The sequence below is a fragment of the Arachis stenosperma genome, chromosome 1 (assembly GCF_014773155.1).
Source record: "Arachis stenosperma cultivar V10309 chromosome 1, arast.V10309.gnm1.PFL2, whole genome shotgun sequence".
Lineage (NCBI taxonomy): Eukaryota > Viridiplantae > Streptophyta > Magnoliopsida > Fabales > Fabaceae > Arachis > Arachis stenosperma.
In genome coordinates this window covers 9,509,032-9,536,549 of record NC_080377.1, presented here as the reverse complement: position 1 = coordinate 9,536,549, position 27,518 = coordinate 9,509,032, and the positions used below count along the sequence as shown (strand labels likewise).

General features: G+C 36.8%; 2 protein-coding genes across 4 annotated transcripts; both read left to right on the top strand.

Moving 5' to 3' along the window:
• The first annotated feature begins 17,464 nt into the window (after nt 1-17,464).
• Nucleotides 17,465-20,286, top strand: LOC130934135 (CBS domain-containing protein CBSX3, mitochondrial-like). Its single transcript, XM_057863743.1, has 6 exons — nt 17,465-17,644; nt 17,965-18,241; nt 18,330-18,411; nt 19,093-19,166; nt 19,399-19,459; nt 19,947-20,286. The coding sequence occupies exons 2-6, from the start codon at nt 17,978-17,980 to the stop codon at nt 20,087-20,089; spliced, it is 624 nt and encodes a 207-aa protein (XP_057719726.1). The 5' UTR covers nt 17,465-17,644; nt 17,965-17,977; the 3' UTR covers nt 20,090-20,286.
• A 2,068-nt stretch (nt 20,287-22,354) lies between these two features.
• Nucleotides 22,355-27,240, top strand: LOC130948937 (uncharacterized). 3 transcript variants are annotated; one of them, XM_057877816.1, is made up of 9 exons: nt 22,355-22,446; nt 23,083-23,245; nt 24,214-24,302; nt 24,389-24,527; nt 24,831-24,905; nt 25,065-25,186; nt 25,258-25,333; nt 26,530-26,589; nt 26,869-27,240. In XM_057877816.1, exons 2-9 carry the CDS (start codon nt 23,123-23,125, stop codon nt 27,013-27,015), a joined length of 831 nt encoding a protein of 276 aa, XP_057733799.1. In that variant the 5' UTR covers nt 22,355-22,446; nt 23,083-23,122; the 3' UTR covers nt 27,016-27,240. The 3 variants fall into 3 exon arrangements, with proteins under 3 accessions (XP_057733799.1, XP_057733891.1, XP_057733848.1); XM_057877908.1 differs by having other exon boundaries at nt 26,530-26,716; nt 26,869-27,048; XM_057877865.1 differs by having other exon boundaries at nt 22,419-22,523.
• The last annotated feature ends 278 nt before the right edge of the window (nt 27,241-27,518 follow it).

The window sequence follows — 27,518 nt, the reverse complement described above, 5'->3', positions numbered from 1 at the left end:
CCCATCTTTACCCCAGCCTCTTTACAGAGCAAGGAGATCAAGCTTGGGTAGGCCAATTTGGCTTCAGTGGAATTCTTATTTGCAATTGTGTAGATCTCACAAGCAATCACATGATGCACCTCCACTGCTTTTCCAAGCATAATGCAATGAATCATCACTGCTCTCTTGATAGTAACCTCAGAACGGTTGCTAGTGGGCAATATGGAACGCCCAATAAAGTCTAGCCAACCTCTTGCAATTGGTTTGAGGTCTCCCCTCTTGAGTTGGTTAGGGACACCTTTAGAATTGGTTATCCACTTAGTTCCAGGGAGGCATATGTCCTCTAGAACTTGATCCAACCCTTTATCTACTCTCACCATCCTCCTATTAAAGGAGTCAGGATCATCTTGCAGTTGAGGCAACTTGAAGATTTCTCTTATTTTGTCCAGATGGAAGTATATAACTTTCCCTCTGACCATGGTTCTATAGGTATGGTAAGCGGTTCCAGTCATTCTCTGCTTATCTGTCAGCCACAGATTTGAGTAGAATTCCTGAACCATGTTCCTTCCAACCTTTGTCTCAGGATTGGTTAGAACTTCCCAACCTCTGTTTCGAATTTGCTCTTGGATCCCCGGATATTCATCTTCTTTCAGATCAAATTTTACTTCCGGGATCACTGACCTCAGACCCATTATTTTGTGATAATGGTCTTCATGTTCTTTGGTTAAGAACTTCTTTTGATTCCAAAGATTCTTTGGATTAGTCTCTTTCTTTCCTCTTGAATTGGCTTGTCTTCCCTTAGGAGCCATGATCTTTGGCTTAGTGATCACGGAAAAGCACACCAAACTTAGAGGTTTGCTTGTCCTCAAGCAAAAGAAAAGAGAGAAGAGAGGGGGAGGAAGAGGAAATTCGAATGGTGTGATGGAATGAGGGAGCCAAACTTGTATTTATAAGGTGGGGAGGGGAGTTTTCGAAAAAGAAGAGAGAAATTTGGAAGGAGATTTGAGAAGATATGGAAAGAAATTGAGAAAAGGGTAAGTTTTTGAAGAAGATTTGGGATTAATTTGAAATAGATTTGAAGAATGGTTTTGATTTGTGAAGATTTGAAAGTGAATGATGAAAGGTTGAAGTGCATTTATGTAGAAGAGTATGGTTAAAAAGAGGAAAGTTTGAAAAAAATTGAGTTGAAAACAAAATTGTGGTCCCCCCACCAAGCTGGCGTTAAACGCCCAGAATGGCACCCATTCTGGCGTTTAACGCCCATTTGCTACCCCTTTTGGGCGTTTAACGCCCAGCCAGGTGCCCTGGCTGGCGTTAAACGCCAGAAATCCTTTGTCACTGGGAGTTTTTCAGAACGCCCAGGATGCTGCACACCTGGCGTTAAACGCCCAGAATGGTGCCCATTCTGGCGTTTAACGCCCAAAATGGCACCATTCCTGGCGTTAAACGCCCAGAATGGTACCCATTCTGGCGTTTAACGCCCAAAATGCCCCTTACTGGCGTTTTTTCGCCAGTAAGCTCATTTTCTCTGCTTTTTGAGCTGAATCCTTCTGTAACTCTGTGAATTCCTTCATTTTTGATACTTGCCTCTGTAAGAACTAATCACATACCCTCCTAATGACTGGGTTGCCTCCCAGCAAGCGCTTCTTTACTGTCTTTAGCTGGACTTCTGCTAAGAATCACTCAAGTCTCAGTCTTGAGCATTCCTGCTCAAAATTGCTTTCAAGATAATGCTTGATTCTCTGTCCATTAACAATGAACTTTCTGTCTGAATCAATATCCTGAAGCTCAACATATCCATATGGTGACACTCCTGTAATCACATACGGACCCCTCCACCGGGATTTGAGTTTTCCTGGAAACATTTGAGCCTGGAGTTGAAGAGCAGAACTTTTTGTCCTGGCTCAAAGACTCTGGTTGACAATCTCTTGTCATGCCACTTCTTTGCCTTTTCCTTATAAATTTTTGCATTTTCAAAGGCATTGAGTCTGAACTCCTCTAGCTCATTTAGCTGGAGCAGTCTTTTCTCACCAGCTAACTGAGCATCCATGTTTAGGAATCTGGTTGCCCAATAGGCTTTATGTTCCAGTTCCACAGGCAAATGACAGGCCTTCCCATACACCAGTTGGTATGGAGAGGTTCCTATAGGAGTCTTGAATGCTGTTCTGTATGCCCACAGAGCATCATCCAAGCTCTTTGCCCAATCCTTTCTTCGGGCCATTACAGTCCGTTCTAGGATTCTTTTTAGCTCTCTGTTAGAGACTTCTGCTTGCCCATTTGTCTGTGGATGATACGGAGTTGCCACTTTATGGCTGATTCCATATCTAACCATAGCAGAGTATAGCTGTTTGTTGCAGAAATGAGAGCCCCCATCACTGATTAGTATTCTGGGAACACCAAATCTGCTGAAGATGTTTTTCTGGAGGAACTTTAGCACGGTCTTGGTATCATTAGTGGGTGTAGCAATTGCTTCTACCCACTTAGATACATAGTCTACTGCCACCAGAATGTAAGTGTTTGAGTATGATGGTGGGAATGGCCCCATGAAGTCAATTCCCCATACATCAAACAATTCTATCTCTAATATCCCTTGTTGAGGCATGGCATATCCGTGAGGCAGGTTACCAGCTCTTTGGCAACTGTCACAGTTACGCACAAACTCTCGGGAATCTTTATAGAGAGTAGGCCAGTAGAAACCACACTGGAGGACTTTAGTGGCTGTTCGCTCACTTCCAAAATGTCCTCCATAATGTGATCCATGGCAGTGCCATAGGATCCTTTGTGCTTCTTCTCTGGGTACACATCTGCGGATCACTCCGTCAGCACATCTCTTAAAGAGATATGGTTCATCCCAGAGGTAATACTTGGCATCTGAAATTAATTTCTTTCTTTGCACTCTGCTGTACTCCTTGGGTATGAACCTTACAGCTTTATAGTTTGCCATATCTGCAAACCATGGAGCTTCCTGAATGGCAAAGAGTTGCTCATCTGGGAAAGTCTCAGAGATCTCAGTAGAAGGGAGGGACGCCCCAGCTACTGGTTCTATTCGGGACAGATGATCAGCCACTTGGTTCTCTGTCCCTTTTCTGTCTCTTATTTCTATATCGAACTCTTGCAGAAGCAACACCCATCTGATAAGCCTGAGTTTTGAATCCTGCTTTGTGAGTAAGTATTTAAGAGCAGCATGGTCAGTGTACACAATCACCTTTGATCCCACTAGGTAGGATCTAAACTTGTCAATGGCATAAACCACTGCAAGTAACTCTTTCTCTGTGGTTGTGTAGTTCTTTTGTGCGTCATTTAGAACACGGCTGGCATAATAAATGACGTGCAAAAGCTTGTTATGCCTCTGTCCCAACACTGCACCAATGGCATGATCACTGGCATCACACATTAATTCAAATGGTAATGTCCAATCTGGTGCAGAGATAACTGGTGCTGTGACCAGCTTAGCTTTCAGGGTCTCAAATGCCTGCAGACACTCATTATCAAAGATAAATGGAGTGTCAGCAGCTAGCAGATTACTTAGAGGTTTGGCAATTTTTGAAAAATCCTTTATAAACCTTCTGTAGAATCCTGCATGCCCAAGAAAGCTTCTGATTGCCTTAACATTGGCAGGTGGTGGTAATTTTTCAATTACCTCTACCTTTGCCTTATCCACCACTATTCCCCTGCTTGAAATTTTGTGCCCAAGGACAATTCCTTCAGTCACCATGAAGTGACATTTCTCCCAGTTTAAAACCAGGTTAGTCTCTTGGCATCTTTTCAGGACAAGTGATAGGTGGTTAAGACAGGAGCTGAATGAGTCTCCATATACTGAAAAGTCATCCATGAAGACTTCCAGAAATTTCTCTACCATGTCTGAGAAGATAGAGAGCATGCACCTCTGAAAGGTTGCAGGTGCATTGCACAGACCAAAAGGCATTCTCCTATAGGCAAACACGCCAGAAGGGCAGGTAAATACTGTTTTCTCTTGGTCTTGGGGATCTACTGCAATTTGGTTATAGCCTGAATAGCCATCCAAAAAGCAGTAATAGTCATGACCAGCTAGTCTTTCTAGCATTTGGTCTATGAAGGGTAAAGGAAAATGATCCTTTCTGGTGGCTGTATTGAGCCTTCTGTAGTCAATACACATACGCCACCCTGTGACTATCCTTGTAGGAACCAGTTCATTTTTTTCATTATGAACCACTGTCATGCCTCCCTTTTTGGGAACAACTTGGACAGGGCTCACCCAGGGGCTATCAGAAATAGGATAAATAATCCCAGCCTCTAGTAATTTAGTGACCTCTTTCTGCACTACCTCCTTCATGGCTGGATTTAGCCTCCTTTGTGGTTGTACCACTGGTTTGGCATTATCCTCCAACAGGATCTTGTGCATGCATCTAGCTGGGCTAATGCCCTTAAGATCACTTATAGACCACCCAAGAGCTGTCTTGTGTGTCCTAAGCACTTGAATCAGTGCCTCCTCTTCCTGTGGATTTAAAGCAGAGCTTATAATCACTGGAAAAGTGTCACCCTCTCCTAGAAATGCATATTTCAGAGATGGTGGTAGAGGTTTGAGTTCAGGTTTGGGAGGTTTATCCTCCTCCTGAGGAATTTTCGAAAATTCCTTTACTTCCTCTAGTTCTTCTTGATCAGGTTGGGCATCTTTGAAGATGTTCTCAAGCTCTGATTCTAGGCTTTCAGTCATATTGATCTCTTCTACCAGAGAGTCAATAATGTCAGCGCCCATGCAGTCATCTGGTGTGTCTGGATGCTGCATTGCTTTCACAGCATTCAACTTGAACTCATCCTCATTGACTCTCAGGGTCACTTCCCCTTTTTGTACATCAATGAGAGTTCGTCCAGTTGCTAGGAATGGTCTTCCTAGAATGAGAGTTGCACTTTTGTGCTCTTCCATTTCCAGCACCACAAAGTCAGTGGGAAAGGCAAATGGCCCAACCTTGACAATCATGTCCTCTATTATGCCTGATGGGTGTTTAATGGAGCCATCAGCAAGTTGGAGGCATATCCTGGTTGGTTTGACTTCTCCAGCCAACCCAAGCTTTCTGATAGTGGATGCAGGTATTAGATTGATGCTTGCTCCAAGATCACATAGTGCTGTCTTGGTGCAAGCGCCTTCTAATGTGCATGGTATTATAAAGCTTCCAGGATCTTGAAGCTTTTCTGGTAAGCTTTTTAGTATGACTGCACTGCATTCTTCAGTGAGAAACACTTTTTCAGTTTCTCTCCAATCCTTCTTATGACTTAAGATCTCTTTCATGAACTTAGCATAAGAAGGTATTTGCTCAAGTGCCTCTGCAAACGGAATCTTTATTTCAAGAGTCCTTAGATAGTCTGCAAAGCGGGCAAATTGCTTATCCTGTTCCGTTTTGCGGAGTTTCTGAGGGTAAGGCATCTTGGCTTGATATTCTTCAACCTTAGATGCTGCAGGTTTATTCCTTACAGAAGTGGTTGAAGAAGCCTTGTTGGAGGGATTATTATCAGCACTCTCAGGTGTCTGATTCTCCCTTGGCGTTTGAACGCCAGGATTGGGAGGAAAATGGGCGTTTAACGCCAACTTTTCCCCCTTTTCTGGCGTTTGAACGCTAGAACTGGGCAGGGAATGGGCGTTAAACGCCAGCTTTTCCCCCTTTTCTGGCGTTTGAATGCCAATAACATTCCTCTCTGGGCTCTTACTGTCCTCAAAGGGATTTTGAACAGTGGTTTGGTTATCCTCTGTCAATTGTTCCTTGTTTGGCTTTTTGCTCTTTTGAGCAGTGTTAACTAGTGTCTTCCCACTCCTCAGTTGAACTGCTTGACATTCCTCTGTTATCTGTTCAGATATTTGCTGTTTTGCTTGATTCAACTGCAGTTCTATTCTCTTGTTAGCAACCTTAGTATCATGGAGCATTTCTTTAAATTCTGCTAACTGTTCTGTCATCAGGAGCAATTGTTGATTAAGCTCATTCATCTGTTCTTGAGGATTAGGATCAGTGACTAATGCCATGACCTCCTCTTTTGGAACGGATTCATTGCTAGAATATAAGTATTGGTTTCTAGCAACAGTGTCTATAAGCTCTTGAGCTTCTTCAATTGTCTTTCTCATGTGTATAGATCCCAGCTGAGTGGTCTAAAGACATCTGAGCTTTTTCTGTGAGCCCATAGTAGAAGATGTCTAACTGTACCCACTCTGAAAACATTTCAGAGGGGCATTTTCTAAGCATACCTCTATACCTCTCCCAGGCATTATAAAGGGATTCATTATCCTCTTGTTTAAAGCCTTGGATGTCCAGCCTTAGCTGTGTCATCCTCTTTGGAGGGTAGAAATGATTCAGGAATTTGTCTGATAACTGTTTCCATGTCTTTATGCTTGCTGTAGGTTGGTTATTCAACCACCTTTTAGCTTGATCTTTTACAGTAAATGGAAACAGTAATAGTCTGTAGACATCCTGATCTACCTCTTTATCATGTACTGTGTCAGCAATTTGTAAGAACTGTGCCAGAAACTCAGTAGGTTCTTCCTGTGGAAGACCGGAATACTGGCAATTTTGCTGCACTATGATAATGAGTTGAGGGTTTAGCTCAAAGCTGCTTGCTTTGATGGGAGGTATACAGATGCTACTCCCATATGCAGCTGTAATGGGGTTAGCATATGACCCCAGAGTCCTCTTGGACTGATTAATTCCATTTGAGTCCATAATGGACAAAAGGGAAATGATAATGATTGCAAGGAGATAAATTTTGTTTTTTTTTTTTTTGAATTTAAACGAAAAATTAAAATAAAACAAAAGGAAATTATAAAAAAAATTCGAAAATCAAAAAGAAAACAAGATCAAAACAAATTGAGAACTGAATCAATTAGCTAATTAAAAAGATTTTGAAAACAGCAATTAAAAAGATATGATTGAAAAGTTTTTATGAAAAAGATTTGATTTTTAAAAAGAGGAAAGAGAAAAACAACAAAAAAGACACCAAACTTAAAATTTTTAGAAAATCAAACACTAATTTTCGAAAATTTTAAAGGAAAAACACAAAGAGGACACCAAACTTAGAATTTTTATGAATCAAAAAGGAACTAAGAACATGCAATTTCGAAAAACCAGAAGAAAAACAAAGGCATGCAATGGACACCAAACTTAAAATATGAAACTAGACTCAACTAAAAGACTCTAAACCAACAAAAATAAAACAGTCCTAATCTAAGCAACAAGATAAGCCGTCAGTTGTCCAAACTCGAACAATCCCCGGCAACGGCGCCAAAAACTTGGTGCACGAAATTGCAATCACACTTTTTGCAATCCCGCACAACTAACCAGCAAGTGCACTGGGTCGTCCAAGTAATACCTTGCGTGAGCAAGGGTCGATCCCACGGAGATTGTCGGCTTGAAGCAAGCTATGGTTATCTTGTAAATCTTAGTCAGGATATCAGAAATTATCAGGATTGATTGTAAAAAAAGCAAAAGAACATGAAAAAGGTACTTGTTTTGCAGTAATGGAGAATAGGCTGAGGCTTTGGAGATGCTCCATCTTCCGAATCTCTGCTTTCCTACTGTCATCTTCATCAAACACGCAAGACTCCTTCCATGGCAAGCTGTATGTAGGGTTTCACCGTTGTCAGTGGCTACCTCCCATCCTCTCATTGGAAATACGTCCCTGATGCTCTGTCACAGCATCGGCTATCCATCTGTCGGTTCTCAATCAGGCTGGAATAGAATCCAGTGATTCTTTTGCATCTGTCACTAACGCCCCGCCTTCAGGAGTTTGAAGCACGTCACAGTCATCCAGTCATTGAATCCTACTCAGAATACCACAGACAAGGTTTAGACCTTCCGGATTCTCTTGAATGCCGCCATCAGTTCTAGCTTATACCACGAAGATTCCGATTAAAGAACCCAAGAGATATCTACTTAATCTAAAATAGAACGGAGGTGGTTGTCAAGCACACGTTCATGGTTGAGAGCATGATGAGTGTCACGGATCATCACATTCATCCGGGTTAGGAGCAAGTGATATCTTAGAATGGAAGCAAGCATGATTGAATAAGAAACAGTAGTAATTGCATTAATCCATCAAGACACAGCAGAGCTCCTCACCCCCAACCATGGGGTTTAGAGACTCATGCCGTGGAAGGTACAAGAAACGTGTAAAAAGTGTTATGAGGTCATAAGGTTCCGATTACAATGTCAAAAGATCCTATATGTAGTAAACTAGTATCCTAAGGTTTACAGAAATGAGTAAATGACAGAAAAATCCACTTCCGGGCCCACTTGGTGTGTGCTTGGGCTGAGCAATGAAGTAATTTTGTGTAGAGACCTTTTCTGGAGTTAAACGCCAGCTTTCATGCCAGTTTGGGCGTTTAACTCCAAGTTTTATGCCAGTTCCGGCGTTTAACGCTGGAATTTCTGTAGGTGACTTTGAACGCCGGTTTGGGCCATCAAATCTTGGGCAAAGTATGGACTATCATATATTGCTGGAAAGCCCAGGATGTCTACTTTCCAATGCCGTTGAGAGCGTGCCAATTGGGCTTCTGTAGCTCCAGAAAATCCACTTCGAGTGCAGGGAGGTCAGAATCCAACAGCATCTGCAGCCCTTTTCAGTCTCTGGATCAGATTTTTGCTCAGAACCTTCAATTTCAGCCAGAAAATACCTGAAATCACAGAAAAACACACAAACTCATAGTAAAGTCCAGAAAAGTGAATTTTAACTAAAAACTAATAAAAATATACTAAAAACTAACTAAAAGATACTAAAAACAATGCCATAAAGCGTATAAATTATCCGCTCATCAATTCTCCTTTTGGATTTTCTTCTGTATTACTTGGGAGAGTACTAGGAGGGAGTTCAGTAACTTTCTTGCTCAGCTGTCCCACTTGTGCTTCCAAATTCCTAATGGAAGACCTTGTTTCAGTCATGAAACTTTGAGTGGTTTTGATTAGATCAGAGACCATGGTTGCTAAGTTAGAGGGGTTCTGTTTAGCATTCTCTGTCTGTTGCTGAGAAGATGATGGAAAAGGCTTGCCATTGCTAAACCTGTTTCTTCCACCATTGTTGTTGTTGAAACCTTGTTGAGGTTTCTCTTGATTCTTCCATGAGAAATTTGGGTGATTTCTCCATGAAGAATTATAGGTGTTTCCATAGGGTTCTCCTAGGTAATTCACCTCTTCCATTGAAGGGTTCTCAGGATCATAAGCTTCTTCCTCAGATGAAGCATCCTTAGTACTGCCAGGTGCATTTTGCATTCCAGACAGACTTTGAGAAATCAAATTGACTCGTTGAGTCAATATCTTGTTCTGAGCCAAAATGGCGTTCAGAGCATCAATCTCAAGAACTCCTTTCTTCTGACTAGTCCCATTGTTCACAGGATTCCTTTCAGAAGTGTACATGAATTGGTTATTTGCAACCATCTCAATGAGCTCTTGAGCCTCTGTAGGCGTCTTCTTCAGATGAAGAGATCCTCCAGCAGAGCTATCCAAAGACATCTTGGATAGTTCAGAGAGACCATCATAGAAAATACCTATGATGCTTCATTCAGAAAGCATGTCAGAAGGATATTTTCTGATCAGTTGTTTGTATCTTTCCCAAGCTTCATAGAGGGATTCTCCATCCTTCTGTCTGAAGGTTTGGACTTCCACTCTAAGCTTACTCAATTTTTGAGGTGGAAAGAACTTTGCCAAGAAGGCATTGACTAGCTTTTCCCAAGAGTCCAGGCTATCTTTAGGTTGTGAGTCCAACCATATCCTAGCTATGTCTCTTACAGCAAAAGGAAATAGCATCAGTCTGTAGACCTCAGGGTCAACCCCATTAATCTTGACTGTGTCACAGATTTGCAAGAACTCAGCTAAAAACTGATGAGGATCTTCCATTGGAAGTCCATGGAACTTGCAATTCTGTTGCATTAGAGAAACTAATTGAGGCTTAAGCTCAAAGTTGTTTGCTCCAATGGCAGGGATAGAGATGCTTCTCCCATAGAAATTGGGAGTAGGTGCAGTGAAGTCACCCAGCACCTTCCTTGTATTGTTGGCATTGTTGTTGTTTTCGGCTGCCATGGGTTCTTCTTCTTTGAAGAATTCGGTTAGGTCCTCTACAGAGAGTTGTGCCTTAGCTTCTCTTAGCTTTCGCTTCAAGGTCCTTTCAGGTTCAGGGTCAGCTTCAACAAGAATGCCTTTGTCTCTGCTCCTGCTCATATGAAAGAGAAGAGAACAAGAAAATATGGAATCCTCTATGTTACAGTATAGAGATTCCTTGAGGTGTCAGAGGAAAAGAAAAATAGAAGAAGAAGGTAGAAGAATTCGAACTTGATTAGATAGAGTTCGAATTGTGCATTAAGAAGGAGTAGTACTCCATAAATAGAAGGATGTGGGAGGAAGGAAGAAGATTTTCGAAAATTCAACTAAAAAGATTTTGAAAACATTTTGAAAAACACTTAATTGATTTTCGAAAATAAAAGTGAGAAAGAAATCAAGTGATTTTTGAAAAAAAGATTTTGAAATTAGAAATTTAAAAGGATTTGATTGAAAACTTATTTTGAAAAAGATGTGAAGATATGATTGGTTTTAAAAAATGTGATTGAGAAGATATGATTTGAAAAACATTTTAAAAAGATTTGATTTGAAAATAATTTTAAAAGATATGATTTTAAAAAATGATGACTTGCCTAACAAGAAAAGATATGATTCAAACATTAAACCTTTCTCAACAGAAAAGGCAACAAACTTGAGATGGTCAATCAAATCATTAATTGTTAGTAAGTATCTTTGAAAAAGGAAAGAAATTGATTTTGAAAACATTTGATTGAAAAGATATGATTTGAAAAAGATTTGATTTTGAAAAACTTTGAAAACTTGCAAAAAAATTGATTTTGAAAACAAAATCTTCCCCCTTTGCCATCCTGGCGTTAAACGCCCAGAATGGTATCCATTCTGGCGTTTAACGCCCAAAATGCACTCTTTTTGGGCGTTAAACGCCCAACCAGGTACCCTGGCTGGCGTTTAAACGCCAGTCTGTCCTTCTTCACTGGGCGTTTTCAACGCCCAGCTTTTTCTGTATAATTCCTCTGTAGTATGTTCTGAATCTTCAATTCTTTGTATTATTGACTTGAAAAGACACAAATTAAAAATATTTTTGGATTTTTAATAATCAAAATTCAACAAGAATCAAATAACAATGCATGCAAGACACCAAACTTAGCAGTTTGTATACTACTGACACTACATGAGACACATAAACACTCAAGTCAAAAGAATTCAAAGATCAGAGTAAGAAATCATCAAGAATTACTTGAAGATCCTTGAGACACATGAATGAATGTATGCAATTGACACCAAACTTAAGATGAGACACTAGACTCAAGCAAGAGACATTAAATATTTTTGGTTTTTTTTTTTATGATTTTGTGAAAATTTTTTTTTTTTGTGATTTTCGAAAATTAAGTGGAAAAAGATATCAAAATTCTTAATGAGAATTCCAGGAATCAGTGCAATGCTAGTCTAAGACTCCGGTCCAGGAATTAGACATGGCTTCACAGCCAGCCAAGCTTTCAAAGAAAGCTTCGGTCCAAAACACTAGACATGGCCAAAGGCCAGCCAAGCCTTAGCAAATCACTGCTCCAAAAGCAAGATTGATAAAAAAAATCAACAAGCTTCTGTGATGATAAGTTGAAACCTCGGTCCAATGAGATTAGACATGGCTTCTCAGCCAGCCAGATTTCAACAAATCATCATGAAACTCTAGAATTCATCTTCAAGAATTTTGAAAAAATAAATACCTAATCTAAGCAACAAGATGAACCGTCAGTTGTCCATACACAAACAATCCCCGACAACGGCGCCAAAAACTTGGTGCACGAAATTGTGATCAATACTTTTTCACAGCTCAAATAATCCCTAGTAATGGCTCCAAAGACTTGGTGCTCAATACCATGGCATAAACACAACTTCGCACAACTAACCAGCAAGTGCACTGGGTCGTCCAAGTAATAAACCTTACGTGAGTAAGGGTCGATCCCACGGAGATTGTTGCTATGAAGCAAGCTATGGTCACCTTGTAAATCTCAGTCAGGCAGACTCAAATGGGTATGGTGGTAAACGAATAAAGCATAAAGATAAAGATAGGGATACTTATGTATATCATTGGTGAGAGCTTCAGATAAGTGTATGAAGATGCCTTCCCTTCCGTCTCTCTGCTTTCCTACAGTCTTCATCCAATCCTTCTTACTCCTTTCCATGGCAAGCTCGTGTAGGGTTTCACCGTTGTCAATGGCTACCTCCCATCCTCTCAGTGAAAATACGTCCCTGATGCTCTGTCACAGCATAGGCTAATCAGCTGTCGGTTCTCGGTCAGGCCGGAATAAAATCCATCGATCCTTTTGCGTCTGTCACTAACGCCCCGCCTGCTAGGAGTTTGAAGCACGTCACAGTCATTCAATCATTGAATCCTACTCAGAGTACCACAGACAAGGTTAGACCTTCCGGATTCTCTTGAATGGCGCCATCAGTTCTTGCCTATACCACGAAGACTCTGATCTCACGGAATGGCTGGCTCGTTTGTCAGGCGAGCACTCGGTTGTCAGGCGATCAACCATGCATCGTGTATCAGGAATCCAAGAGATATTCACTAAGCCTCATATGCTTGTAGAACAAGAGTGGTTGTCAGTCACTTTGTTCATAAGTGAGAATGGTGATGATCCGTGACAATCATCACCTTCATCAAGTTGAAGAACAAGTGATATCTTGGACAAAGAACAAGCGGAATTGAATAGAGGAACAATAGTAATTGCATTAATACTCGAGGTACAGCAGAGCTCCACACCTTAATCTATGGTGTGTAGAAACTCCACCGTTGAAAATACATAAGAACAAGGTCTAGGCATGGCCGTGAGGCCAGCCTCCCAGTGATCTAAGATAGCATAAAACTCAAAGATAGCTACCCAGATTCTCCGATCAAAATACAATAGTAAAAGGTCCTACTTATAGAAAACTAGTAGCCTAGGGTGTACAGAGATGAGTAAATGACATAAAAATCCACTTCCGGGCCCACTTGGTGTGTGCTTGGGCTGAGCAAATGAAGCTTTTTCGTGTAGTGACTCCTCTTGGAGTTAAACGCCAGCTTTTATGCCAGTTTGGGCGTTTAACTCCCATTTGGGTGCCAGTTCCGGCGTTTAACGCTGGAATTTCTTGAGGTGACTTTGAACGCCGGTTTGGGCCATCAAATCTTGGACAAAGTATGGACTATCATATATTGCTGGAAAGCCCAGGATGTCTACTTTCCAACGCCGTTGAGAGCGCGCCAATTGGGCTTCTGTAGCTCCAGAAAATCCACTTCGAGTGCAGGGAGGTCAGAATCCAACAGCATCTGCAGTCCTTTTGAGTCTCTGGATCAGATTTTTGCTCAGATCCCTCAATTTCAGCCAGAAAATACCTGAAATCACAAAAAAACACACAAACTCATAGTAAAGTCCAGAAAAGTGAATTTTAATTAAAAACTAATAAAAATATACTAAAAACTAACTAGATCACACTAAAAACATACTAAAAACAATGCCAAAAAGCGTACAAATTATCCGCTCATCAATTGTCATTTTAATGAATCAAAATTTTCAACATTAGAGGGAGAGAATAAGCTTTTTGAGAAGGAACTTAATTGGAATGCATCATCCTTGATGCATTTAGATCTTCGATCAGGGCAATGTGAACTAGAAATTCAAAAGATTATACATTTGCAAAGAATAGCAAATGAATTGCCTGATGTATTTTTTGATACAAAGAGGATAACCAAATCTTATATACCAGCGAAAAATATTTCAATTCGAATTGATGTCCTAGTTGGACAAGTGGCCACTGAAACAAATTCACGCTAGAAGCTTGGTAGACTTGTCGATTCCAAAGACAAAAATTCTCGAAAAAGAAAAGAGGTAAATACTATTCCTGTTGAAAAAGGCATAGTAAAGACATTTGTAGTTGTCCAAAATTATGATATAGTTTTGACACCAGAAGACATTCTGGTACCTGAAAATTATGAAAATGATAAGATCTCGATAAATTATGTCTTTACAGGAGAAAAATAGGACCAAAATAAGACAATTGTCAATGAAATATTTGCATATAATGTAGCATTAAATATCATGCATAAAAGTAAGGATATTGAGCCAAGAACAGTCGAAGAATGTCAACAAAGGAATGATTTGGCCGAAATGGGAAGAAGCTATGAGGGTTGAGTTAGACTCACTTGCAAAATGTGAAGTCTTTGGACCTGTAGTCCGTACACTAGAAGATGTAAAACATGTTGGATACAGATGGGTATTTGTGAGAAAATGAAATGAGAAAAATGAAATTGTACGCTACAAAGCTCGACTTATGGCACAAAATTTTTCACAAAGGCCCGGTATAGATTATGAAGAAATATATTTCCCTATAGTGGATGCAATAACATTACGTTATTTGTTCAGTTCATCCGCATACCATAAACTACATATGCATTTAATAGATATAATAACAGCCTACTTATACGAATCATTAGATCGTGATATCTATATGAAATTTTCTGAAAGATTAAAGATATCTAAATCATCCAATGAATCTTCACAGGGATTATATTCAGTTAAATTGTAAAGATCCTTATATGGTCTAAAGCAATCTAGACAAATGTGGTATAATCGTCTTACTGAGTATCTGGTCAAAAAATAGATTTAAGAATGATGATATCTGCCCATGTGTTTTCATAAAGAAATTTGCATCTGGATTCATTATAATGGCTATGTACATTGATGATTTAAATATCATTCGAACTCTTGAAAAGATTCCAACAATTATAAAAACTTTAAAAGAAGAATTTGAGATGAAAGATCTTCGAAAGACTAAATTTTGTCTCGGCTTGCAAATTGAGCATACAAGAACTAGATCTTTATTCATCAAACAACATACACATAAAAGATCTTGAAAAGATTTTATATGGATAAGTCACATCCATTAAGTACCCCAATGATCGTAAGGTCTTTGGATGTGGAAAATGATCAATTCCGTCCTAAAGAAGAAAATAAAGATATCCTTGATGCTGAAGTACCATATGTTAGTGCCGTTGGAGCGCTAATATATCTTGCTAATAATACACGACCTAACATATCATTTGCGGTGAATTTACTAGTAAGGTATAATTCCTTTCCAACCAGAAGACATTAGAATGAAATCAAACAAGTTTTTCGATATCTTCATGAAACTGTAATATGGGATTGTTTTATCCCTATAAATCCAAGTCATAATTAGTTGGCTATGCAGATGCAGGATACTTGTCTGATCTATACAAAGAGAGATCTCAAACAGAATACTTGTTCATATATGGTGGTACAGCTATATCATGGAAGTCCATGAAACAGACGATAGTAGTAACCTCCTCTAATCATGCTGAAATACTAGTGATATATGAAGCAAGTCGCGAGTGTTTTTAGCTCAGAAGTTTGATTCAATATATTTTGTCATCATGTGAACTGATTAACCATAAGATAGCTCCAACTATCTTGTTTGAAGATAATACAACATGCATTGCTCAATTTAAGGGTGGATACATCAAAGGTGATAGAACAAAACATATTTTTCCTAAATTCTTCTTCACTCATGATCTTTAAAATCAAGGGACAATTGATATCCAACAGATCCGCTCAAGTGACAATCTGGCAGATTTACTTACAAAGTCACTCCCAAAATCCTCGTTCGAAAGATTGGTACATCAGATTGGGATGCGCTGATTTTGAGATATTAGATAATGTCGACAAGAGGAGGAGACTGTACTCTTTTTTCTTTGGTCAGGTTTTTTTCCCATTCGGTTTTTCTTGACAAGATTTTCAATAAAGCAGTTCCCATCACAAAGGATGTTGTACTCTTTTTCCTTCACTATTTTTTTATTGGATTTTTCTTTAGTAGGATTTTAATTAGGCATAATCCTAAATAGTCATCTAGGGGAAGTGTTGTGATAAGAAAATATGAGGTGGATGCCCATTAATAATATGGACGGCTAGAGTTTTTAAGGGAGAGACTTAAGATTCTTAGAATAAACTACCATTTCTACCCATAAAAGTTGAAAACGCTGACATATCTACCCATAGAAGATAAAAATTACCATTTGTACCCATAAAAATTAATTTTCGCAAGCAAAATTACTCAAACCCTAAATAATTACATAAAATTCCTAAACTACCCCCTTATTTTCTCACGCACGCACCTACCCTCACTCACTATCTGCAGCACCTAAACCACCATTGCCGTAACATCATCTGCCTTCCTACTCTCTCTCTCTCTCTCTCTCTCTCTCTCTCTCTCTCTCTCTCTCTCTCTCTCTCTCTCTCTCTCTCTCTCTCTCTCTCTTTCACTCACTCACTTTTTCTCTCTCACCTCTTGAACATCAACATAGCCCAGCCACTATCCTCTTCAAAATCACAAAATAGAACAAACTCAGATCAAATTGAAGAATAGAGCATGCATAGAACCTTCACAAAAAATTGTCAATTTCTCAGATTCAAGATCACTATTTTTGTTACAAATAACACAGAACATTAATTCGATTTTGGCGATGCTGGGAGGAGATGATGAAAACGCATCGCTAGGAGGAGAAGAGAGCAGCGACACTGAGAGAAGGAGAATACAAAGATATGACATTTGAAAAGGGAAGGAACTCAACATTGAAGACGTTGTGGTTGCAGAAAATAGAGGACTCAAAATTGCTACTTCCTAAAGGCAAAAACTTCCCGAAGAAGAAGAAGAAGAAGAAGAAGAGAAGGAGAGGAGAAGATGGAGCTCGCGACGGCAAAAGGACGAACCACCATTAATGCATAGAGGAGAGAGAAGAACGACAGAGAAGAGAGAGACATCAATAGGGAAAGAATGGGAAGGAGAAAAGTGCGAAGAGGGAGGAGAGAAAGAGAGAAGGACGATTGAAGAAGATAGAAGAAAAGGAAGAGAGAGTGTGTGTGGAAAAGGGAGGGTGCTGCAGATAGTAAGTGAGGGTGAGTGCGTGTGTGAGAGAAGAGAAGGGGGGTAGTTTGGGAATTTTATGTAATTATTTAGAGTTTGGGTAATTTTGCTTGCGAAAATCAATTTTTATGGGTACAAATGGTAATTTTTATCTTCTATGGATAGATATGTCAGTATTTTTAACTTTTATGGATAAAAATGGTAATTTACTCAACAAAGACTAACTTTTAATAAAGGTTGAAAATAATAAATTTGTACATGTATAAATAAGGATTCATAAGTTAAGATATAAGACACAATATAATAACAATAAAATCACTCTTTCATTCTTTATATACTATTTTCCTCTTTCTCTCTTTTACAAATAAATTGCTATATATATATTTATTTATTTTATAACAAATTTTCCATTTTCTGCTCATTTTTCTTTAAAAAAAAAATCTTGAAAGTAGGATAAGAAACAAAAAAGAAAAAGACATGTCACATGACCGAAGGAGTGGATAAATATATGATAAAGATCCAAAGCATGAAAAAGGGGCCCACCACTCTCATGATTTTTTGTGTACAAGTGGCGCTTTGTAAGAAAATCCACTGAACACTCACAAGTGTAGCATTGAGTGAGCTACTTAACTGTTTCTTCGTTCTTCTTCTTCTCCATCTTCTTCTTCTTTCTTATTAGGGCTCATCCATTTCTTTATTCAGCCGCAAATCTCTCATCTCTGGTAATCATCTCCTTTCTCTTTTTCTTTTTGTCCGATAAGCAGATCCTTGCTTTCTTTCATTTCGTGATGTGAGATCTTATCAGTTTTGCCTTTTTTGCTTTGATATCATGCATATAAATTTATTTCTATGAATTTCATGATTTAATTTCTAGATTCTCAATATAAGATCTTGTAGGAATGACATGAACCCGAATTTTCAGGATATTGCGTCAAGATTAAAGATAGATGAAAATCTTGTTTATATTTCACTGTAAAATGACAAAATATCAAGGGTTATGTTATGATCTGTTTGTGTGTGTGTGTGTGTGTTTGATTCACAGTTGAAAGAAGAAAATGCAAGGAGGATTCCGTTCGATTTTGTCTCATGGCAACGTTGTCAAGAGCGCAATTCTGCAGAGAATGCGCATGGTGAATTCCCCTCAATTGCAGCCTCTTGTGCTTAAGAGGTTCGAGTCGTCTGCTGCTCCGGCTCGCATGGAGGAGCATGGATTCGAGAGCACCACGATTTCCGACATCTTGAAGGTGAAGGGGAAAAGCGCAGATGGATCTTGGCTGTGGTGCACCACGAATGACTCTGTTTATGATGCTGTTCAATCGGTACGCAAATCTGATCCCTGTTGCTATTGCTATCAAAATGTAGAAGTTTCTGGTGTTTTTTGAACTAAATACTTTACATCCATTGCAGATGACTCAGCACAATGTGGGAGCATTGGTTGTTGTGAAGTCTGATGAACAAAAGTCAATTGCGGGAATTATAACAGAAAGAGGTAAATTCACATTATAATGGTAATTTAACGAAACAATTGTGGATGCGTAGCCAGATCAGGAACTTTAGATATAACGAAAGAACAAAAAAATTGTGGTTAATGATTCCGAGGAACAATGAAGTTGTGTGAGGAATCAAAATGTGAATGTAGAATATCTTCCTACTAATGCATTCAGAAAAATTCATGAAAATTTTAGAGAAGTGAAGATGATTTTTAAATGCAAATACAAAATGGGAGGATTATGGATCTGTTTGGTTTTTGGGGACATTTATTTTTTTTTTAACGATCTCCTCTGTGCTCTATCGCTTTCCTTTGTTGCTATCTAAGTCTTCTAACTTCCTTTAGAAACCCATAGAAAAAGACTTGTTAAGATCAGTTGTGTTGTAGTTGGCGTAATAAGTTAAGCCATTAATGTCTACATTAATTATCACCAGAAAAATGAGGCTATCATGAAGGGACATCATCATTTCGTGTGCTTCCGAAATATATGTAGATGCAAATCAACTAGCTAAATATAATGACATAATGGGGAAAAGAAGTTCCTTGAACCTTGATGTGTACTTTAATGTAGTTTTAGAATTTAGACAAAGTGTGATCCAATATCTATATACAGAAATGAAAGTGAATTAAATTTATCTCTTGGTTGTTCATGTAACAAGTTTTTTTCATCCTGTTATCCAGATTACCTCAGGAAGATTATTGTGCAGGGAAGATCATCCAAGTCGACTAAGGTCGGAGACATCATGACAGAGGAGGTATAAGCAATTGTCCTTTATTGTATAGGAAAATATCTTCTGCTTATGTCACTTTCCTTCTCTATTTATGTATTTAATGTTTTGGAGAATTTTATGGTTCACCTAATTAGTGGTCCCCTGCCCAATTTTGGATGCAAGAAATGATGAGAACCATAAAAGATCTCATTTATTTGCTTTCATTTAAAATGTTAACAATTTAAAGATACCAGTAATTGTGATTTCGTGGCTGCAGAACAAGCTCATCACTGTCACACCTGATACCAAAGTTCTAAAAGCAATGCAATTGATGACAGGTACTCTGTGATCCTAAACGAGAATATTAAATATGTGTCATATAAATTGACTAAAATTGCAAATTTACAAAGCTAGAATAATGTAACCTAAAATTTGTTTTTTTAAACATAACCATAGTGGCAGCAGGATGAAATGATACTGTACATATTTATTCATCCACATCAATCTGGCACTGGATATTTTGCAGAAGATTCTGGTCATCTAGTATTCTTCAAAGTGTTTAATTTCTATGCACAGTTGATTTATAACTTCTACATGACCATTCAATCAGGTGCTACCATGTAAATAAAAGTAGTTGATTTCATATTTACTATCTCAAAAAATCACCACTTTTATCTATGTGGTAGCACCTAATTCAATGTTAATGTAGAAGAGTTTTTACACATATACATGGATAAATTATAATTGTAAAAAGGAAAAGAAATGACCAATTGAGATTAACTTGGCAATTTGTTCATGTTCCTTTCATCCTCCCACTTTTTCCAGATAACAGAATCAGACACATTCCTGTGATCAATGATAAGGGAATGATAGGCATGGTGTCCATAGGAGACGTGGTTCGTGCAGTGGTGAGCGAGCACCGACAGGAACTCGATCGTCTGAATGCTTACATACAAGGAGGTTACTAAAGGGTTATGTAACAGCCCTTACTTTTATGGCACTCAAGTTGACTTTGGATTATTATGTTAATAAGCTGTTTGAGTGCTTGTAAATATGTTTATGGCCACAAAAGCCATCTTGTTTTTACTCTTAGTACTTTGGAACAGAATGTTAATAATCACTTCTTGATGATACTCTTTGGAATTTCATTTTTCTGTGCATTTCAGAGGGGTGTGTTTCAATTTAACATGTTTTGCTTTGCTTTGCTAGCTGTTTATGTTGCATGTTTGGTATGGAATTCAGATTAATGCAAAGATGTGTGCCATTTGTAATTCAAAATTTGTGCCATATTTGAAAGGAAAAACACCCTCTGGCTCCTATTCATTATTACCAATTTAGAGTCTAGACAATTTGTATCTAACAATATAAAAATTGACAAATGGCCCCTCAATTTCATTTTCTTTTAGACACAAACTCTTTGTGCTTCTGAGTTGGTCTTTACAAATCTGACGTGGATCGAAACTTGTTTCGGACACTTAATTCCCTGTCTACTCATTTAGGGTGTTCGAATTTTTTCCTCCTACTTCTACTACCCATATAATTGGAGAGGTAGGAGGAACTTCTGTCTAATGAAAATGATTGTTAAAGGTTAGATTGTCACTTTCTTTTCATAAGGAGACTAATTAGTTTTTCGTGAAGAGAAACAGCCAGAAAATTAGATGGAGTATTACTAACTGATCTCAAATCTCATTCGCTAACGCTTACGCAACATTGTGATAATGGGCCTTGGTATTTATGACTGGGGACAAATAATAAATGCATTCGTCTGAATGGCTCTGATTTTACACTACATTGGAAAAATACGTGGATTAGAAGGAAGAATTATAGGCTAGGATTGGGGGCTGTCTGCCCAACCTGATAAAAAAAAAAAAAAGAAGAATTATATAAATTATTAGATGATTCAATTAAATATATTTAATTAGATATATAAAATTATCTTAATAAACTAATAAAGGTAACCCTCTTAAATTAAATTGGCCACTATTACTACAGAGTATGATATTTTGGTGTACTTCTCTCTTGCTGCAAACTCGACTGCTTTTCAGTTTCACAAAACGTTTACCATCAACTGAAAATCCACCATGTTAAAATTATGATTAACTATACATGAGTAATCTAATAGTTATGCCCGAGATAGTGTCTTAAATTTGAGTCTTTTGAACAAAAAAATCATCTATGGTAATCGTCTAAAGTGCTTTAATTTCCATGCTTATATAACGTGTTTAAAATTTTCAAAGGGCTAATTTCAAATTAATATAATGTATCTTGAACAAGTATACGGATCAACATTTTACTCTGGAATAACAAACCAATAACAATTTTACTTTACTAAAAATAATAAAACTAGAAACTATTTTAGAAAATATTCGAAAGCAGCACAAGAGTCAACCTTAAGACATCATTATATATATATATAAGAATTAAAAAATTTGTTGTAAATTATAGTTTCAACAATAAAATTATACTGATATTAATTATTAATTAAAAATATATCTATATTAATCAATATGACCATTGATAAAAATAATGATATTAGTATCAATGATACTAGATATCTATATCTATTTATTTAAACCACATAAAAATATTTTAAAAATATTAAATCACCGACAAAAATACCTATAAATTTGTTAATGAAAAAAATATTTCAAAAAAATTTTAGAGATTGCATTTCGATAAATAGAATATTTTTATTCTTAAAACTGGATGATTTTACGCTAAATATTTTTTTTGGCAATCATTTTTGTTAATGGCCAAAAGTATATTTAAAAATGCAGAAATATTTTGGTATGTTTTTTTATTATATATTTTTAAATAATTATTCAAATATCTAATTTCAAATCAAATGCACAAATACTTCTTGGCAACTTATTAAAAAATATATTATTATTATTTTAATCATATTTTAAAAAATACTGTTGTTAATAGTTTGGCCATTAATATTTGTAATAGTAAATTTTTTTGTTATCCATGGTATTCTTTAATATGACAGATTAAGAATTAATTTGTTGCGAATCTGAATTTTATTTAAAGAGTTTGTTATTGACCAATGAATTGTTGTATGCACAGAATTTAAATCCTATACTTATTTAAGCCCACGAGTGAGACCGAATTCATTTTGTTAACATTTGTAATAGTTTATTCTTCATTTTTAATAGTGGATATTAATATTTCATAAATAATGAGAATACATATTCACTCTTAATAATTGTGTATAGTACGTATTCTAGAAGATAAGAGTGAGCAAAGGGATAAAACATAAGGAAAATACAATTCATTCTTCCATTTTCCGTAGAAATGCCTGCGTAGCATTTCTCTCTCTCTGGTACCCTGTCTCTCTAAAGTTTCAAGCTTTGAATTCAATTGAATTTAATGTGGCTAATAGTAGTAGTTATGAATGGGGTATCCCAGATTCCCTTTACCATTTTCTTTCTTTTTTAGTCTTTTGCTTATTTCAATTCATTTTCTTTTCCCTTTTTGTTCTTTTCCGGTTAACTCTTTCTGTTCTTCGTTCTATTTCCAGCTCTTTCTTTTTGTTTTCTTTCCATTGTTCTTAGGTAACGCATTAGCACCTTTGTTTGATTCATTGTTGTTGTTTGTCACAATATGTGATGAAGTTCCCTCTCCTTTTGTGTCCATTTGTTAATTTTATATGATGAGAGGTTTGTTTGTTTTCCAAGAAATTATACATAATCTTAAATTGGTTCCTTACCTATGGGATTAGCTAGTCAACTTGCATTTCTTGTGATGAACTAATTAATAATTATTATTCATTATTTGGAGGTTTCATTTTTCTAATATATATTTAGTTATTGTTAATTTATTGTATTTCAGTTGTTGCTTGTTGGTGAGATTACTTACAAGTTAAAACTGTTCTTTATTGTATGCATGTTTGAACTTTGAAGTAGTTGTCTTTGAGCTGTGGCACTCAGATATGAATTGTGATGTCTTTTTGGTGCAGTTTGTTCTGATTTAGTGATTTTCAACAAGGAGGAGATTGGATGGGACTTATTGCTTCTTTCGATTTCTCGACCGGTTCTGTTTTGTCTTATGACTTTGCTAGTTCTAGAAAAGAATTTCAATGGCTGGCATCTGTATTCACAGGCATCATCTTTTGTGTTATTGTAAGTCAAGTCCAATAGTTATGAGTGGCTTTCATGTAGAAAATATCAAATTAGATAACTTTTTAGGAATTTAAAGGAGGATGGAATGCAGCAATAGCATTTTACGAGAACATATGATTAACAGAAAGAAAGAATATGATTTTTATATATTACCTTTTTTTTGTTACTGTTAAGAGTGTGTGTAGTTTTTTTCTGTTCCCAATAATGGTTGCTTTGAAAATTTGTTACCCTCCTAAATTAAAATATTGTAAACTAGAGGAACTAACTTGTACTAAGGACAACACAAGAAATCAAATTGTGGAGTGGAACATCATTCAAAAAGCATGATTTGTTATAAAAAGCAAACCTGCCTATTCGTGTCTATTTTTGTGATGAAGATGTTTGTAGCGGTTTGTATTGGATGCATGTTCAAGTGGGTAGTTTAAGGTTATTGTTGTACTGAAATTACAATTGGGCTAGTTTCGAAACAAATAAACCTTTTGGATTGCTCTATTAGCTACTTCAGTTCAAAGAAATATGTTTTGGTCCTGTTCTTAAGTTTTTTCTTTTTCTTTTTGTTACTCCCGAGATAACTTTCCGTAGATGATGAACCATTGCTTTAACAATTCTGAAGAAGAATCAAAGTTTTCACTACCTGACAAAATATTCGATTAAGTCGTTGTCAACATAAACACTTGGAGATGATTTTAGTCGTACTGCTTATATAAACTTCCAGGAAGTGAATTTATATTGCTTTATAGCTCACTTAGATTTGGACTTGTTCTAAAGACCATGAAGATCATTTTAGCTGACCTTGCCTTGTTCAAGGATGAAATTAGCCCTGACTGTTTGTTATTGTGGATTCCCGACTCCCTAGTCTTTACCCCTTTCCAATTGATTTATGTCCTGATTTATATGAATAGGATATATTGCTAAAAGAATTATTGACCTATCAATTTGTAAATTGTTTCTTTTTTATTATCTTGAAGGTTTATAGATTGATGGATATTATGAGTTCTCTGTTGTTCATGAGATATGGCAAATTGAGCGATAAACAGAAAATAGAATGGAATAACAGGTAAAATTCCTTGCGTTATGATTTCAGTCTATAGATTTGTTCCATAATTGATACTTTTGCTTGAACAACAACATTTTGTATTGCAGGGGATTCTCTACTGTTCATGCTATTTTTGCATCTGTTGTATCTTTTTACCTCCTTATGAGATCAGATCTCTTCAGTGACGATTCACGTGAAGAGCTAATTGTTCATAGATCGTCTACCTTCTCAAATTCAGTATTGGGAGTAAGTCTCTGTTATGACAAAAGTTAATCTTAATTCTATCCAGTTTATGTAATGACATGATGCATGTATCGTTGTTAATAAAATGTGCAGACTTATGATAATTCTTACTGTTACTTTGTCTGCTGCATACAACATATTTAAATATATTTTTCTATGCTTTAATTTGCCTTTAGCTCCCTTTTTTTTGTCACTTAATGTCTCTTTCTCCTAATCTTCTTAGTTATGTTATTTTTTAGGAGTTATTACTATGCTGATTGTTCAATTAGTTTGTTTGCTAATATATTCTTCCTTTTCTTTTTCCAGATTTCTGTAGGTTATTTTCTAACAGATTTGGCAATGATTCTTTGGTATTATCCAGCCTTAGGGGGTATGGAATATGTAAGTTGACAACATAAGTTTTCTTGCTATTGATGATGTATTACATGATATCGGATACCGTGTTCTTTCAGCATCTCTTTTACTTTCAAGATGCATTGAACACAATTGCAAGTTATGTGATTTAGAAGTGGCAGACGAACCTCATTCGTTTACATGTAGATTCTGCACCACGGGCTATCCTTGTTTTCAATCATCCAAGCTTTGCTAAGTGGTCAAGCACAGATCTACATACTGATGGTTCTTTTCACTGAGAGCACAACTCCTTTTGTAAATCTGAGATGGTAATATATTCTGTCGAATCCCTTTCGCTTTTACATGCATCGAAATATTGATGTTTTAATTGCATATACAGGCACTTGGATGTAGCTGGTCTCAAGAGCTCTAAACTTTACATTTGGAATGGCGTTGCTTTGTTCTTCGGGTGGTTGGTACTGTCTGAACATACTTTTCATCTCAACTCTAGTTCCACTATTTTGATTAGGTTGCAAAAAGCACCTTAAGGAATTGTATATGGCCATATATGATTTTGTTTTGGTTCTTTATTTTTGCACTTTTGCTCTTTAGGTTCTGGATGAACCATATTTGGGCTAAACAGCAAGATAGAAAGCAATAGTTAACAAAATAATTAGAAGGGATGATTAAAAGGGTTTTAAGTTCTAACCATGAAAAATGTGGACTGCTGCATGTCTGAGTATGAATCCTTACGGAGATGTTTTTTCTGTCTTGGAGAAAAACATTATTTTCTTTTAAAAATAAACTTACAACACTATTAAAGTGGTTGACATGAGCTTCTGAAGGCTTATGTATGTTAAGAGTCATGAAACCATCTCTGGTAAAAACTTGATATATTAGTTAGAGGAATAAATTATCATTTGTACCCATGAAAGATACAGACGCTGACAAATGTACCTATATAAGAATAAAACGACGAGCAATGCTAGGGGGCCAGCAATTTTTGTGATTGTTAGCCATCAACTAGCCATCAATGATGATTTGATGGTGTGAGATTGGTGTGAAATTTCATCCAATGGCTCACCTTCCTCTGCTGGTTACATGCTGGCCAAAATTCAATAAAACTGCTGGCCCCTTAGACTTTTCCTAAAACGACAATTGTAACCACGAAAAATGGCTTCCGTGTGCCAAGAGTACCCTAACGGACCAATTGTGTAACTAACATCTGGGTACTCTTAGCACACGGAGGCCATCTTTCGTGGTTACAATTGTCATTTTCGTGGTTACAATTGTCGTTTTATTCTTATGAGTACATTTGTTATCTTTCATGGTTAGAGGCACATGAATAGTTATATATCTTCACACCTTCTCGTATTGGAAGCATTTGGTACTTGTCTTGAGACAGAAAGGAGAAATATATAAAACAGAGATGCATCTTCTCTCCTGTATTCCTTTTCGTTTGTCGTGTAGAAAATCGACTTAAAATATTTCCTAATTGTGTCCTCTGTTTTAGAATTACATAAATTATCCAACAAGGACACATGCATCTACATGGTATCACAATGGTTTGTTTATGTTTCATAGATTATAAATTCAAGTATGGGACTACTTTACTCTAGTTCTTATTGTTTGTCTTACTGACTTTTATCCCCTCATATTTTCTGCGCTGCAGATTGCTAGGATTATTCTTTTCATATTCTTTTTTCTCCACATGTATAACCATTTTGATGAGGCAAGCATCCTTCTGTGTTATCCATCTTCTATGGAAAAATGTTTTGTGTACTCATTGTACTTCGTACACCGAGTACACCGAGCCAACTCTACACTACACGTGTGATGGCTCGGTGTACGATGCAAAAGTTAGCACAAATGACTTAACTTTGTCTTGTATGTAGTTGTTTACTCCCTCCCTCCAGGAATAACTCACATTGCTAAAATTGGTAAGTGCAGTTATTTCTGAACGGAGAGAGTAGTAAATGAATCTAAACTATTTCTTGTTAGCAATTTTCAGGTCAAGCAGATCTTCCCTCTGGGTTACTATAGCGTGCTCACGGTGCCTGCTACGTTGGCTATGATGAACGTATATTGGTTCTGGAAGATTGCGAGGGGAATGGTTAAAACTCTTGCGAAAGCAAAAGAGAAAAAGCATGACGAGTGAGCTGACCACGCACCCCTGTATTCCATGTACAAAAAACCAGTGCCTTGATGCATGAGATGGCCATTTTGATTGATTTTAAGTACAGTTGCAACCAACATTTTCTTGTTAACTAGTAAGATTCAGTGATGATGTATATTCTGAACCATTGCTTTCTATAAATTACAGGAGCTAAATTTCTAAAAATGTATCCAACAACATTTAAACATGGAATCAATAAAAGTAAACTATGGTCTACAAGACATACAAACACATTTTTAAAATATAAAACTAATATATAAACAATTAATATTAGTGTTTTTATATTTTATTAATGTTATATTTAGGTCGTATTTAAAATACCAATAAATTTTAAATAAAAATAATTTAATTTTAATATATTAGTAGTATAAATACAGTTGGATAACTATATCGATATTTTTAGATAATTATTTACGCAATCAATAAAAAATAATTATTTTATTGATATAATATTATATAATTTAATGTATATGTAAAATTATTTT

Coding starts and splice junctions, on each gene's coding strand:
- LOC130948937 (XM_057877816.1), top strand. CDS start 23,123: ATGGGACTTATTGCTTCTTTCGATTTCTCGACCGGTTCTGTTTTGTCT. Junction 23,246..24,213: donor GCATCATCTTTTGTGTTATT/GTAAGTCAAGTC, acceptor ATTATCTTGAAG/GTTTATAGATTGATGGATAT. Junction 24,528..24,830: donor TCTCAAATTCAGTATTGGGA/GTAAGTCTCTGT, acceptor TTCTTTTTCCAG/ATTTCTGTAGGTTATTTTCT.
- LOC130934135 (XM_057863743.1), top strand. CDS start 17,978: ATGCAAGGAGGATTCCGTTCGATTTTGTCTCATGGCAACGTTGTCAAG. Junction 18,412..19,092: donor GGGAATTATAACAGAAAGAG/GTAAATTCACAT, acceptor CCTGTTATCCAG/ATTACCTCAGGAAGATTATT. Junction 19,167..19,398: donor GAGACATCATGACAGAGGAG/GTATAAGCAATT, acceptor TCGTGGCTGCAG/AACAAGCTCATCACTGTCAC.